The following is a 14,529-nucleotide window of genomic DNA, read 5'->3' as shown; positions in this document are numbered from 1 at the left end:
GGCTAAAACCAACAGTACCGTTCTCTTATTAAATTCTTTACTAAAATAAGACAGTAAAGTATAAAAACAAGTGATTAAATTTGCTCTACTATAACATTTTTGGTCTTCTAAAAATATATATATATAACAAAATCATCTGAAAAAGTTCAGACATGGGACAGAGGCACACCCTGACCATAGAGAACAACCCCTTTCCTCCATAGGAAACCTGTGTATGTTTCACACAGGCCCTTTGTTTATGGTAACACACATAGCTGCACATTGCTGTGTCTTCCAGACACACTTGTATGGGAGGTGCTAGGGCAGTGCAAAACATGGGTAACCAGTAGTTACCACTAGCACTTCCGTTACTGGCAAAAAACAGCCGCAGTGCACATAGTGTGAAAGAGCCCATTATCAATGTCAGATTGCATCCACTGCACTCTATAAAAACAACCAAGTGCCACTTTTAAATGCCCATTGCAAGAGTTTTTCTTATTAAAAGCTGGAAATGGCAGGATATTTATATATATACCCCTACTGTGACAGCCTGGCAGAGCATTACAAAGGAGAAAACCCAGCATCTGATGATGTCCATAAGTACAAGACTTCAGGCTGTCATTACCAGGAAAGGGTTTCATCCAAGTATTAGATATGAACATTTGATTTTCAGCTTTTCATTTGTCCAATTACTTCTGAAACCCTGAAATTAAGCGATTTTGTAATAAAATCTTTAGTTCATCACATTTCTATACAATCTTTTTGTTCAACCCACTGAATTAGGGTTCGTTCACACTAGCCGTGCTGCCGTTGCAGTGTGGTGCAGTACTGCAATGCAGCGCATCTAGGGTTAATGCAGGGTACACAGGTTTCCATCATGTTTGCGTTGATGCTAATGTGCAGTGGTGCATGTTAACACAAATGCCCTGTAGCACGCATTTTTACAGCTGAAAGTCTTTGTTGTTTTATTAACAAGTCATTGTGATGTACAGAATGTGGGAACAGGAAAAAACTGTGTTTGAGTAGAGCTCTTAATCTTACCTCAGAAAGGCTCTGATACTGTGCTCTCCAGGGGCGTGTCTCCCTACATCACCAAGATAATGTGTCTACGCATTCCCAGGGTGATGTCGGGAGAGGCGTCCGCAGGCATTACAAGGAGCCTTTGGAAGATTGAGAGGTTGTTCCTTCTACTGAATGGACGGATATAAATCCGCCCACTCAGAAGGAGGAGTTGCGGCCCTATTTCCGACGTTGCCATGTTAACACTGCTGCTGGTGAAGGAGTGGAGGGGAGAGCAAGAGAACCAACCCTCTGCTCTTTCGGCTCCGCAGGAAGGATAGAACAGCCGAATGGGCCGGATCTGGCCCGCGGGCCGTATTTTGCCCAGGCCTGGTCTAGGCCCATAGGTTTGGTCCTTGCTGCTGCCTCCTCTGCAGGGTCCAGATGCAGGGTGTGGCAAGAAAGGTGGGGTGAGCTGTATCCTGAGGGCAGGGTATTTGCCTTTTTCCCTGGCTTTGGCTGCTGGGAGGGGCCTGTGCCTCTTAGGAAAAATGAACTGATGCGGTATTGGTCGGGGGAGACATTAGATCACACGTCTCCCAGCTGCCACTGTTCCATGTCTACCCCAGTGCTTCCTACCCAAGTCTCTCCTCAGTTAACTCCAGTCCAAAGCATCCTCCTTCCACCAAAGCCTCAGTTGAGTGGCTACATATGAAAATCCTGTGCTCTGAGATTTTTTTTTAAAATGTGGCTTTATCTCCTACAGGCCATAAGCTCCAAGCCTTTCACAGCTGAATATTACGTGGGCCACTGTTCTCAGCTCTGGTGCTCTGGGTAGGGGTGTCCAGCCAAAGGTCCGGGCCTTGATCCTCTGAGGGGAACCCCTCATTCTCAGCCTATTGCCCTTGGAAGCTGGGCCAGCCCTCTTTTGACCCTTACCTTTCCTTTCAGTCTCCAGATGGTTTCTGCCCTTCCTTGTTAAATGTCTCCTCTTCAATCCTCAATTGGTAATGCCAGGTGAATGTTCCCCAATTTAGTTTTATATCCAGTCTGACTCTGGAAGGAAGTGCAGAAAAGGTCCACCTACTCTGCCGCCATATTGCAATCCATATATGACTATTATTATTTTCCTAAATTTCCCATTCTATTGATAAAAATGATATCCAGTTTGTCAGTGTTCTTTAAGAATGGTACTTAAAATGGAACATAGTAATTTATGTGTGATTGGTCAATTGAGAATGAGCATCATTCTTGTATGTCTTTTATTATATATGTATTTGTCTATCACTATACTTGAAGTAGCATTTGGGAGGTACAGTAATACTTATGACTAATTTAGCATAATGCCACATGTCAAATAGGTTGCTGTTAGATCAACTTTCAACTTTTTAAAGTATTATAAGTATTTCTCTTTCAGACTTTTTAACATTGATTATTTCATTTCAGCATTTACATTTTATTTCTTAAAATTTATACTTAAATTTTGTCTTTTAAGTATTATCACTTTTAAGAGCTAAACCCATTTTTTGTAGGAATTTTTCCTGAATCCCACCCAGGAGTCATAGTCTCTATTTTGCTCTGTTATTCTAGATTTGAAATCACCTTTTTCCATTAAAAAATTTACATTTCTCTTTGCAAATTTAATTCTTACAAAGCAACTGTGTTCACTTATCTGTAGTTTAGAAATTTTTATCAAATTAGTTTTAGATTAAACAACGACAATTTTTAGAGTAGCTATGCTTTCTTGCTAGTTGAATGTTTGGTATTACTTTATTTTATTGTTATAAATAACCATCCACCTTATTAGTTATTGTGTCTTTTTTTCTTCTTTCAGCTGGTTGGTGGAGAATTTGACTTGGAGATGAATTTTATTATCCAGGATGCTGAGAGTATAACGTGCATGACAGAGCTTTTGGAGCACTGTGATGTAACATGTCAAGCAGAAATATGGAGCATGTTTACAGCCATTTTACGAAAAAGTGTTCGGAATTTACAGACTAGCACGGAAGTTGGGCTAATTGAACAAGTATTGCTGAAAATGAGTGCTGTAGATGACATGATAGCAGGTATGAGGTTATCTGACAGGAAAATATAGTTTAAATGTTTGTAGAGATTTATATTCTATAGGTAATATAAATATGTTGAAGCTACCTTGATTTAAAATACATACATAGAAATGTATGGAAAATTTGCTTTTTATATTATGGGAAAATCTGGCAAATGTAGGATGACTTCTTCCGTATTAGACAAACATAATTACTAATTTTGCTTTTCCAGGTTTTAGAAAATCTAAATAATATGAATAAATGCTATGAAATCTACCAGAAAACTAAGCAATACTTTCTATGTAGTATTTAATAAAACTTTTACATAATTAAAAGATACAATACATATTATATTTCTGTATAATGGGCACTTTATCAAATTCTTGGAACTCTGTGCTCTTTAATTTGACATATATGGAACTATGAGAGGAGCAACTAAAAATTTTAGGATAAACTTGATTTTTGGAGGTGTTCATTTTACTAGGCAATTTTTGAAGAAATACTTGTAGAAAATAAACAGATATATTAAGGAATAGAATATAAAATTAGCATGAAATTTCAAGATAAAATATTAATTATTGTACTTTTATTGTGTTATTTTAAATAATAATTTTGAAGTCTTTATTCTTCACCACAAGTTCTTTACCTCCCTGCAAGTTCATTCCCCTTTGGGTTAGATGCACTGAAATATAAATAGTTGAAAAGTTAGTCCCAGAGTAACAGTCATTCTCAAAAAATAAATGTAGAGTTTGAAGTTTTGATTCTCTGAATCCATGAACCTTGAGCATAAGTTTCTTCTGACATGAAAGGAGTTTTATAATTCTAAAAGTGACAGTGTGATTCCACAATATCATATCTGATCCTTAAAAGTAGTTCAGACACTAGAGAATTCACTATGCTATTTTGATTTATGCTTTAATTAATACTAATAGAGCAAAACATTAATCAAAATAGAGTGGAATGAAGAATAGGTTAAAGATGAATGCTTTTTAATTTTAAACAGTATTTTAAAATTTTCGTCTTAAAGAATACATTAAAATCATTTTTAATTGCTTTCATGGTGGTATCTACTTATTTAGAATGATTTAGTATTCTTTATATTATTTACTAATGATTCATTTGAAGAAAAATTAGATCCTAACAAAACACCTTTTTAAGGTAGATGTACCATTTGTGTAAATTCTCGCATCGTTTAAAGAAACTTATTTTTATAAAGTTATATGTACATGTTTTATTGAAGATTGTGTGATCTTTGAATACTTTATCTGGATTTAATCTGTTAATTTTTTTCTCGGTAAATAATAAAGTGTCTACCACTTTATAGAGTGCATGTTTCAAAATGTGCCACATTTACATACATAGTGGTTACAGGCAGATAATTGATGAGCATTCAGATGTAAGGTGATAGTAAGTGTGATAGTACCACAGAAAATTCATATCTTCACAAATTTCTGTTATATAAAGCCTCCTAATTCTTATAGTCTTGGCTTTAAATAATAATATGATAACAAATTTCACTTTTTGTTGTATTAAGCATTGAATAAGTGTGAGGAAAATACCTCTGCCCCTTACTTTTCAGTAGAGAAATTAAAATTTAGGCAATACACTAATGAAGTATCAGTAACCACCAAAAACCTACTAAATTTTAACTCTGAATACTTTGTAGCATAAGTTCAAAGATATACATTTTATTTAATAATGTGAAGGTATCACTAGAAGGTGGAGTAAATTGATAGGAGAATTTCATAGTTTTGGTATTTTTTTCTCCCTTAAAAATCTTGTACAGAAAAGAATACTGGTTATGTAATTAAACTGAGCTACTTTGTGATATGTACTATAAATAAAAAATTTTAGTAATTATAAAATTGAATACAAACTTAATAGATCACTTTTTATGGCATACATAGGAGATGAGAGAAAGGGAAATTACATATTTCAAAAAAGTATTTGTAGGTGAACTTTTAAGAAATCTATGAAGATTAAAGCTGACTTTTAAAAACTGCTTTATATTAACTTAGAGGTGTAAGATGCTTAATTTTTATACAAAATTCTTTCTTAGGAACATATCCTCTGACTAATATGTAGTAACTATTAACATTTTTGTTACTTGAATGATGAAACATTTTATTTTCTTAAAAGATTTCTCTCAAAAATGGCATATTCACTCACAATTTTGTCATAGGGGTTGCTTACTTATTGTGGCATTAAGTGAAAATTAGTCAATTATTTATTGATGAAAACAACCAGTTCAATTTCTATTTTGAAATCATAAATATTTTTAAAGTTTCAAATTCTGGTTATTAACCTGTGGTATTGGATAACCTATATTATATGTCAATAACTAATTATTTCAACTTATCCTAACCTAATCTTTTAAAATTGATGATTAATTTTTTAGAATGTATATGTATATTGATTGTAATCAACTTGTATAGTATCTTTAATTCTTAGGAAGTATGTTAGAAATGAAGAAAATGAAGTAAAAATATTTAGATGCGTAGTTTGCAAAAAAAAACACAATTGATAGAGGTATGACTCACAGTCTAGAGAAGGGAAAGTAATTAGGGACAAGGGATTTAATGCATGTATTTTTTATTATTTGGTGAGCTAGCATGTCTCTTATGTGCACATAAACACATTGACATAATGGCTATGACTAGTAGTGCCTTTAAAGGATACTTCTTTTCAGGGACTGTTGATTGAGAGAGTGAGGTCTCTGAAGCCATACTACCTACATTTGAATCCTCATTTTACCACTTACTAAATAGAGTGTATTGCAGGAAATGTGATTAAGTTATCTGTGCTTCACATTCCTGATTTTTAAAAGGGGATAGTGGTACTTAACTTTTGGCTTGTTGTGAGGATTTGTAAAGTTAATACATGTATATCAGTTGGAATAATGCCAAGCAAGGAGTGAAATACTCAGAATTGTTGTTAATGTGCCAACGAATATTTCAAAAATATTTTCTAAAAGAAAATATTGTGAGCTATCACTTTTTCATTTGAAATAACCAGTTTAAAAAGTTAAGTCAATGTACTTTTGAATATTTTTGCCTACCTTTCCCTGCAAACAGCAGGTTTGTGTGTGTATTCTGGGAACTTATAAAAGTCTATTTTATGTATTTACTAAGAAAACTTAATTAGAATGGTATACTTGATGTGGGAAAATTCTAAAATTTACATATAACTTTTTGTTTTCCTGATGACTTAAAATTAATTAGAATGTCTATTCATGAGGATGTATGTTATATATATATATGTGTGTGTGTGTGTATGTGTGTGTGTGTGTATATATATATATATATATATATATATATATATACTGAAATGACACTTGATAACTTCTTTTCTTTTAAAAAGTATATTATCTTGACAGATGGAAGCTCATGACTAGAGTTCAGAATAACTTTATTTTCCTTTGAAGATCTTCTAGTTGATATGTTGGGGGTTCTTGCCAGCTACAGCATCACTGTCAAGGAGTTGAAGCTTTTGTTCAGCATGCTTCGAGGAGAAAGTGGAATCTGGGTAAGCTGTAGTCAGAGTGAAAAGTATCCAATATCGGTACATTAATATTTAATGTTCAATAATTTGTCTTTAGAGAGCTATGGACTTGAATTTATAATGGAAATTCTTCCTCTTAAAGAGTTACATAAATGATTTAAAATTAATTTTCTCTCTAGTTAGAAAAATAGTTCAGTGGGTAATGTGATATATTAGGTATTTTTACTAAATTTGTACAATGCCTTTATTTTTCTTGTTTCCTCAGCCAAGACATGCAGTAAAATTATTATCAGTTCTTAATCAGATGCCACAAAGACATGGTCCTGATACTTTTTTCAATTTCCCTGGTTGTAGTGCTGCGGTAAGTTTAAAATACACATGTTTATTTTTATTTACATATTTTTAAGTCAGCTCTATTAAGGCATGATTTACATAGAGTAAAATTCACTAATTTAAAAAGTGTAGTTTGTTAATTTTTGAATCGTTTGGTAATCACCACCACAATAATAATTTAGAACATTTCCATTACTCTCCAAATACCCGTGTTTATGTTTGAAGCCAGTACTCTCTTCCCAGTCCCTGTTTCTTATAACCTCTTATTTATTTTTGTGGTTGTTTAACTTTGCCTTTTTTAGAATTTCATATAATTAAAATCATACATTTTGTAGTCTTTATGTCAATCTTCTTTCACTTACCATATGTTTTTGAGATCATTCTTGTGGTAGCTTACCAGTAGTTTATTAATTTCCTTTTTATTCTGAGTAGTTTTACATTTTATGCATGTACCATAGCTTATTTATATATTCACTAGTTGAAGGGCATTTGGGTTTTCAGTTTTTGGCTATTATAAGTAAAATAACAACGAGCATTTGAACATAGGTTTGTGGGAATGCTTTCCTATCTCTTGAGTAAATGCATAAGAGCATAATTGCTGTTTTTTGTGTTTTGGTTGTGTGTGTGTGTGTGTGTGTGTGTGTGTGTGTGTGTGTAAGTGTGTGTTTCATTTCATGAGAATCAGGCACATTGCTTTTTATAGTTGAAAATTTTGCATTTCCACTAGGAATATATGAGAATCCTGGTAGATATGCATCCTGATCATTGTCGTCTTTTTAATTTGAGTCATTTCATTGATTATGTTAGTGGTGCACCTCATTGCAGTTTTTTTTTTTTAATGTATTTTATTGATTTTTTACAGAGAGGAAAGGAGAGAGACAGAGAGCTAGAAACATCGATGAGAGAGAAACATCGATCAGCTGCCTCCTGCACACCTCCCACTGGGGATGCGCCCGCAACCCAGGTACATGCCCTTGACCGGAATCGAACCTGGGACCCTTCAGTCCGCACGCCGACGCTCCCTCCACTGAGCCAAACCGGTTTCGGCTGCAGTTTTTTTTTTTTTTTTTTGTAGTTTTAATTATGTATTGTTCTCATGGCTAATGATGTTGAGCATTTTTTCATGCATTGATTGACCAGTCTTATGTCTTCTTTTGTTCTACTTGTGTTAAAATATTCAATTTATTTTAAAAAATTGGTTTTCCTATCCTAGGGGTAAGGTTCTAGTGTATATTTAGGGTATAGTTAATTTGTCAGATATGTATATGTCAAATAGTTTCTCTTAACCTGTGGCATGTCTTTTTAATTTCATAACATTTTTTATAGTATTCAAGATTTTAATTTTGTTTAATTAAAATTTTTTATGGCATATGCTTTTGTAATAACAGAAAATAAGATCACGACATTTTTTTCTCTTATTATTTCTACTAAGAGCTGTGTTGTTTTAGCTCTTGCATTTAGGCTTATGATCACTTTTGTGCTAATTTTAAAAACATTGTGTGAGGGAGGGAAGGTTGGAGATTAAGTTTTATTTGTGTTATATATTAATATTGAAGTATTTCCTTAACTATTTGTTGAACAAACAGTTCTTTTCACATTTGCTTACCATGGCATTTTTCTCAAAAACTATCTGAACTCCCCATTTTGTTCCTTTGTCCTATATAGCTATCCTTATGCCAGTATCACATTATCTTTATTGTTGTAGCTATATAGTAGTTCTTGAAATCAGGAAGTATAAGTACTGCAAATTTGTTATTTATTTTAAATATAAATTTGGCTATTCTATATTATTTGCATTTTCATATACATTGTGAGTAAAGTTACCAGATTTTATAAAAAGCCTGCTGTGATTTTGATGGTTAAAACTGTAGAACAATTTGGAGATAATAGATCTCTTAGCACTCTTCAGTCTTCTAGCTCATAAACACAGTATATCTTCCCTTTTATTAGGTTTCTTTGACTTTTCAGCGTTTTGTAGTTTTCAGCATACAAGTCTTAAAAGTCTTTTGTTAAATTTATCCATATAATTAATATATATGACTTTTGGCTAGTAAATGGAAATGCTATAGATTATTGATTTCAGAGAGGAAAAGAGAGGGAGAAAGAGTCAGAAACATCAATGATGAGAGTGAATCATTGATTGGCTGCCTCCTGCACACCCCCACTGGGGGTCGAGTCCACAACCTGGGAATGTGCCCTGATCAGGAATTGAATTGTGATGTCCTGGTTCACGGGTTGATGCTCAACAACTGAGCCACGCCAGCTGGGCTCTGAGTTTGGTTCTTTATTTGAAACTAGAGGCCCTGTGCACGAATTTGTGCACCAATGTGGTCGCTGGACCTCACCTGTGGATCAGGCCAAAACAGGCTCTCTGACATCCCCTGAGGGGTCCCAGATTGCGAGGGTACAGGCCAGGCTGAGGGACCCACTGGTGCACCATTGGGTCCGGGGAGAGACACGGGAGGTTGGCCAGCTGGGGAGGGACCGCGGGAGGGCTCCAGGGCATGTCTGGCCTGTCTCACTCAGTCCCCATTGGCTGGACCCCAGCAGCAAGCTAACCTAATGGTTAGCATCTGCCCCCTGGTGGTCAGTGCACGTCATAGTGAGTAGTTGAGCGACCTTAGCCTTTCAATAGCATATTATGCTTTGATTGGTTGAAAGGCAGACCGGTCAACCAGACACTTAGCATATTAGGCTTTTATTATATAGGATTGTTTGTGTATCTATGTATGTGTTTGTGTGTGTTTCTGTTTTATTTTTATTTTTAAAGCAAGCACTTATAAATCTTTGGTACATTGAGATTTTTCCATTGATCATATAATGAATGTTTTCTATGTCTTATGTCACATGCTGGGAGTCTAAATTATATTCCTTATTCTTAAGGAACTCTAATGGGTAGACAGATGTAAAAACATCTAGTTAATAGTAAGCTACTGTAGATTTACTTACTAAGTGCTATGAGAAAACAATGAAAAAAGCAGCCAAGCTAGGGTGAAGTCCAGGAAAGCTTCACAGATAATCCTAGTGTTGAGGGATGCTTGTAATTTTGCTGGAAGAAGTGTTTTGGACAGAAGGGGTATTATATACAGAAAGGGGAGTTGTAACAGAACAGGTGGAGCAGCTGTCATATTTAGGTATACTTTGGAATATGGAATAAGATAGTAGAAATGAATAAGATTGAAAGGGTTTTTTGGAGCCATAGGGTGTTTTAAGATCTTGTATAACCTGAAGAAATTTAAGATTTATTCTATATGCAGAAGATTTTTAATATCAAAGCTATCTTATATTTGAGAAAAAGGTCATTATCCACTCAGCAATATGAAGGATCTGATTGGGGGAACAGATCAGTCATAAAAGCATAATGGATAATTATCTTTTAGGTGATAGGAATTTGTATATCTCATAGGAAGATAAGTAAATCCACTCAGATGTTTGTTCACATCAATTCAAGTAATCAACCACTTTCTCAGTTTTCCTTAGAATGGCTAGATTTTTAAAATTACTATTATCAACAGAATACTATATGATTCCTTTCCTACTTAATGAGTGAGTCTTGGTCCTTTTCAGTCATAAATTTTATTGATGAAGTTTCTTAATAATAAATCTTATGATTTTCCTTCTTTTGTTTCAATATTATGAGCATTAATTACCTCGTAATACTTACATTTCTTCAATATTGATCCCATTAACATTCTCTCACAGAGTTGTTTTTGGATTCAAAGTTTCAATCAACCTCCTTTAATCAAATGAAATATTACTGAAAACCTAACAGATACCACAGAAAACTGAAAATTCTGAGGCATATTAATAAGGGTCTATATATTGGTGAAACTGGAGGAGAACTTCTTGGAGTCTGAAACTTATTATGTAACCTGGAGATGAAACTTCATTCAGCTACTATTAGAAAATGCAATGCTTCTGTAGCCAACAAATAATATTTATAGATTATTTTTTTAAGATACTATTTAACATTTTTATATTTACCATGATTTTATGATATTTATTCCTCCACTATTCTTTTATCTGTAAAATTCATATCTGACCGTGGTTGCTGTCACATTTTCTTTAATTAATACTTTTGTATCTTTTTTCATTGCCCTGTAGGCAATTGCATTGCCTCCTATTGCAAAGTGGCCTTATCAGAATGGCTTTACCCTAAACACTTGGTTTCGTATGGATCCATTAAATAACATTAATGTTGATAAGGATAAACCTTATCTTTATTGGTAAGTAAGATATTTAATTTCAGTACATTTGTCTTAAGTATTTCAATTTTGTAAATATAGTAAATTTAACATTAATATATTAAAGTATATGTTAAAATGATAGACACAATTAAGTCAATTAATTATATATTTAAAAAACTTCTGCTGTTGTCTCCATATTTTTTTCCATTTACAGTTTCCTCCCCACCCCCCATTACATTTAAGAGTCAAGAGTTGCAGACTTTCTCTGTACTGTCATACCAATATAGATCAATTGTGGGTTTCTTAGTGAAGATGTTGGTTTCTGATCAAGGAGAGGGAAAAAAACCAAAACTCCTATTTGATTTCATTCACTTTGCCTTTTTACTTATTTTGTTCCGTGATCATAATCAGGATATGTTTTAAAATATTAATAACAACCCTGTAAAAAATTATAATTAGTTAAGAATAATTATTTGGTAGATAAGTAACAGAATGAGTTGCTCAACCCAATGATGGATTGACCTGACAGGACTGAGAGCTTGGTAATTTTAGTTTACCAGTAATGCACAGTAATACTATGAAACTTCCATTGATTGCCTTCCTACATAGTAGGTATTCTAATTGCTTACAAATATTAACTCATTTAATACAGTCAGTGTTCGGAAATAAGACTGCCTGAGTTTCAGTCCTGTCTTTATTACTTACTTTAATCCTTTGCTTTGGTGTCTTCAACTGTAAAATGAAGATATTAGTAGTACCTATCGCATAGGTTTTAATGAAAGAATAATATTTAAATTGCTTTTTCTGCAATGACTGGCTCTGAAATGTGAGTGTGATAATGTGGTTTATTAATAGCTTATAATCTCTATTACAAAAATTTAAATAAATATCTGAATTTCCAAACATAAATTGGGTTGAACTTCAGAATGGTCATTTTAGGAGAACATTTATTTATTTCAATAATACTGTCATTTTCAAAACATATATAAATTTTTATATGGGGGTTGAATTTATAGCTAGAAAGAATTACCCCTCTAGAAGAAAATAACTATATTTCATAGTCACATAACCAGAGGGGCAGGGGAGGGGGAGTACTGGATGAAGGTGGGCAAAGAGTGGGAATTGGAGTACATCTGTAATAATGTGAACATTAAATATAAAATATTTACTTTAAAAAAGATTATATATTATACTTAAAAATAATAAAAATAAAAATGTACTCCATTGCTTGATTACCTACATTATTTTTTAAAGTTGACTGACATTTTTAAAAAATTTGTAAGTTTTTAAAAAACATTTATCTTTATTGTTGAAAGTATTATAGATGTCCCTCTTTATTCCCCACTGATGCCCTCTATCCTACTTCCTTAAGATACAGTAAAATTATGTAACAAGTTGTTTTTGAAACATTAACTGCATGAATGATTTTTAAAATTTGCTAATTCCAGATAGTTCTTAAATGTAGATGTAATTGACTTGATATAGGCTTTTGTAGGCCATTACTTTAATTTTATGTATTATAATTGAAATTTTAAATGTTTCTTTTGTCTTCTATTTTTCTAAATTAAATTCTTTCTTTTAGTTTTCTAAGCCTTTTATGTTTTAGCCTCTATTTGGTAAAAGTTTTATTTTTATAATATTTTGTGTTATTTATATAATAAACTTTAGATACATAGTTCTTTGTATCAGAGGATATTATACTACTCTTAATTTTCTTTATAGTTTTCGTACTAGCAAAGGAGTTGGCTACTCTGCTCATTTTGTTGGGAACTGTCTAATAGTCACATCACTGAAGTCCAAAGGAAAAGGTTTTCAGCACTGTGTGAAATATGATTTTCAACCACGCAAAGTAGGTATAAGTAAATATGTCTATTGAGAATGACACAATGAACCATTCCTACTGTCATAAAACTCACCTATTATGACTTCTGTAATATTCTTTTAATGGTTTTCTCATGACTTCTAATTATTTCCTCTGATCCTTGTCTGCATTCTCTTGCTAGTTTTATGTCTAATTTTTGACATAAAACATCAGGCTCTTGACCTCTTGCAATCTCTCTCCCTCCCTCTCTCTCTCTCTTTCATTCTCTCTCTCTCTCACTGTGATCTAGTCTCTTGCATTCTTTCAGATAATACTTAGAATAGTATCCCTTTACCTGCAGTTTTGCCTGCCATGGTATTAGTTACCTCCAGGCAACTGTGATCTAAAAATATTGAATGGAAAATTCCAGAAATAATTCATAAGTTTTAAATTGGGCACCATTCTGAGTAGTGTGATTATATCTGTGCCTTCCTGCTCCACCCTACCCGGAGGTGAATCATCTCTTTGTCCATGGTATCTCTGTGTATATAAGCTATCCCCCTCTAGTCATTCACTAGCCATCTTGGTTATTTGATTGGTTATCAGGTAGAGACCACATTTATATAACTTTTATTAGAGTGTATTGTTATTATTGCTCTCTTTTATTATTAGGCATATTAATCTCTCACTGTGTCTAACTTATAAAAGAGCTTTTATTATAGGTATATATGTGCTGGAAAAAATATAGATAGGAAAAAACATACTATATATAGGGTCCTATACTACCCGAGGTTTCAGGAATTCACTCGGGGTCTTGGAACATAACCCTCTCAGATAAGGGAGAATAATCTATTGAGTATTTTATTGAGTACCAGACATTGTGTAAGCACTGGGGAATATGACAGTGAATAAAACAGACAATCTCCTTGCTTTTCTGGAGTTTACAAATTGGGGGGAATTTTTATTCAGTTTCATGATAGCTTTCCACTTTTATTTTTATCTCCAGAATTCAATTCTTATATTCTTATCTACCTCTGAGATTTGCCATGTGGATATCTTTATGATTGCTCAATCTCAGATATGTAACATTGAATTTACTATTTCCAGTGCCATGTTCATTCATGTTCTTAAGTCCCATTTTGATTTTTTTTTAATAATATGAATTTTTTATTGCCTCATTTTCTCTACAAGGAAAAACTAGTGCTTCCTAAATTTGGAAGGGCCCATGAGATATTTTTTATTATAGTTTTTATAGTTGACTAGAGGCCCATGGCAGAGGCCTGGTGCACGAAATTCATGCACTCAGGGTGGGAGGGTGGGTAGGGATTCCTTCAGCCCAGCCTGTGCCCCCTTACAGTCTGGGAGCCCTGTGATCGAGCGCTCCGTCTGCTGGTGGTCTGGGCCTCCCTCTGCGGTGCGATCATGGGACAATGGCCAGGCCCCTGACCAGTTGCATCACACCTGCCTTGGCTGGCCTGGCGCCAGTGGGTGTCATAGCGTCCTCTTGCAGTCTGGGACACCTCAGGGGATGTCCGATTGCCAGCTTAGGCCTGCCACCACCACTGTACCAGCCATGAGCCTGGCTTCTGGATGAGTGGTGCTCCCCCTGTGGGAGCACCCTGACCACCAGAGAGCAGCTCCTGCCTTGAGCGTCTGCCCCCTGGGCGGCAGTGAGGGTCCCAGT

General features: G+C 34.2%; 1 protein-coding gene across 1 annotated transcript in view; it reads left to right on the top strand.

Annotated features, from left to right (window-relative positions):
• The window catches only part of NBEA (neurobeachin), a gene marked incomplete at its 3' end in the record, with an annotated part of 537,034 nt that overhangs the window by 79,958 nt on the left and 442,547 nt on the right, over positions 1-14,529 (top strand). The window contains exons 2-6 of the mRNA XM_015569799.1: positions 2,813-3,044; positions 6,448-6,548; positions 6,790-6,885; positions 10,962-11,083; positions 12,767-12,893. Of these exons, the coding sequence (XP_015425285.1) occupies positions 2,813-3,044; positions 6,448-6,548; positions 6,790-6,885; positions 10,962-11,083; positions 12,767-12,893 (678 nt within the window). The remainder of the gene's footprint in view (positions 1-2,812; positions 3,045-6,447; positions 6,549-6,789; positions 6,886-10,961; positions 11,084-12,766; positions 12,894-14,529) is intronic.

The sequence above is a fragment of the Myotis davidii genome, unplaced genomic scaffold (assembly GCF_000327345.1).
Source record: "Myotis davidii unplaced genomic scaffold, ASM32734v1 scaffold144, whole genome shotgun sequence".
Lineage (NCBI taxonomy): Eukaryota > Metazoa > Chordata > Mammalia > Chiroptera > Vespertilionidae > Myotis > Myotis davidii.
Note: the sequence above shows the minus strand (reverse complement) of the source record. Positions and strands in the feature narration are given on the sequence as shown.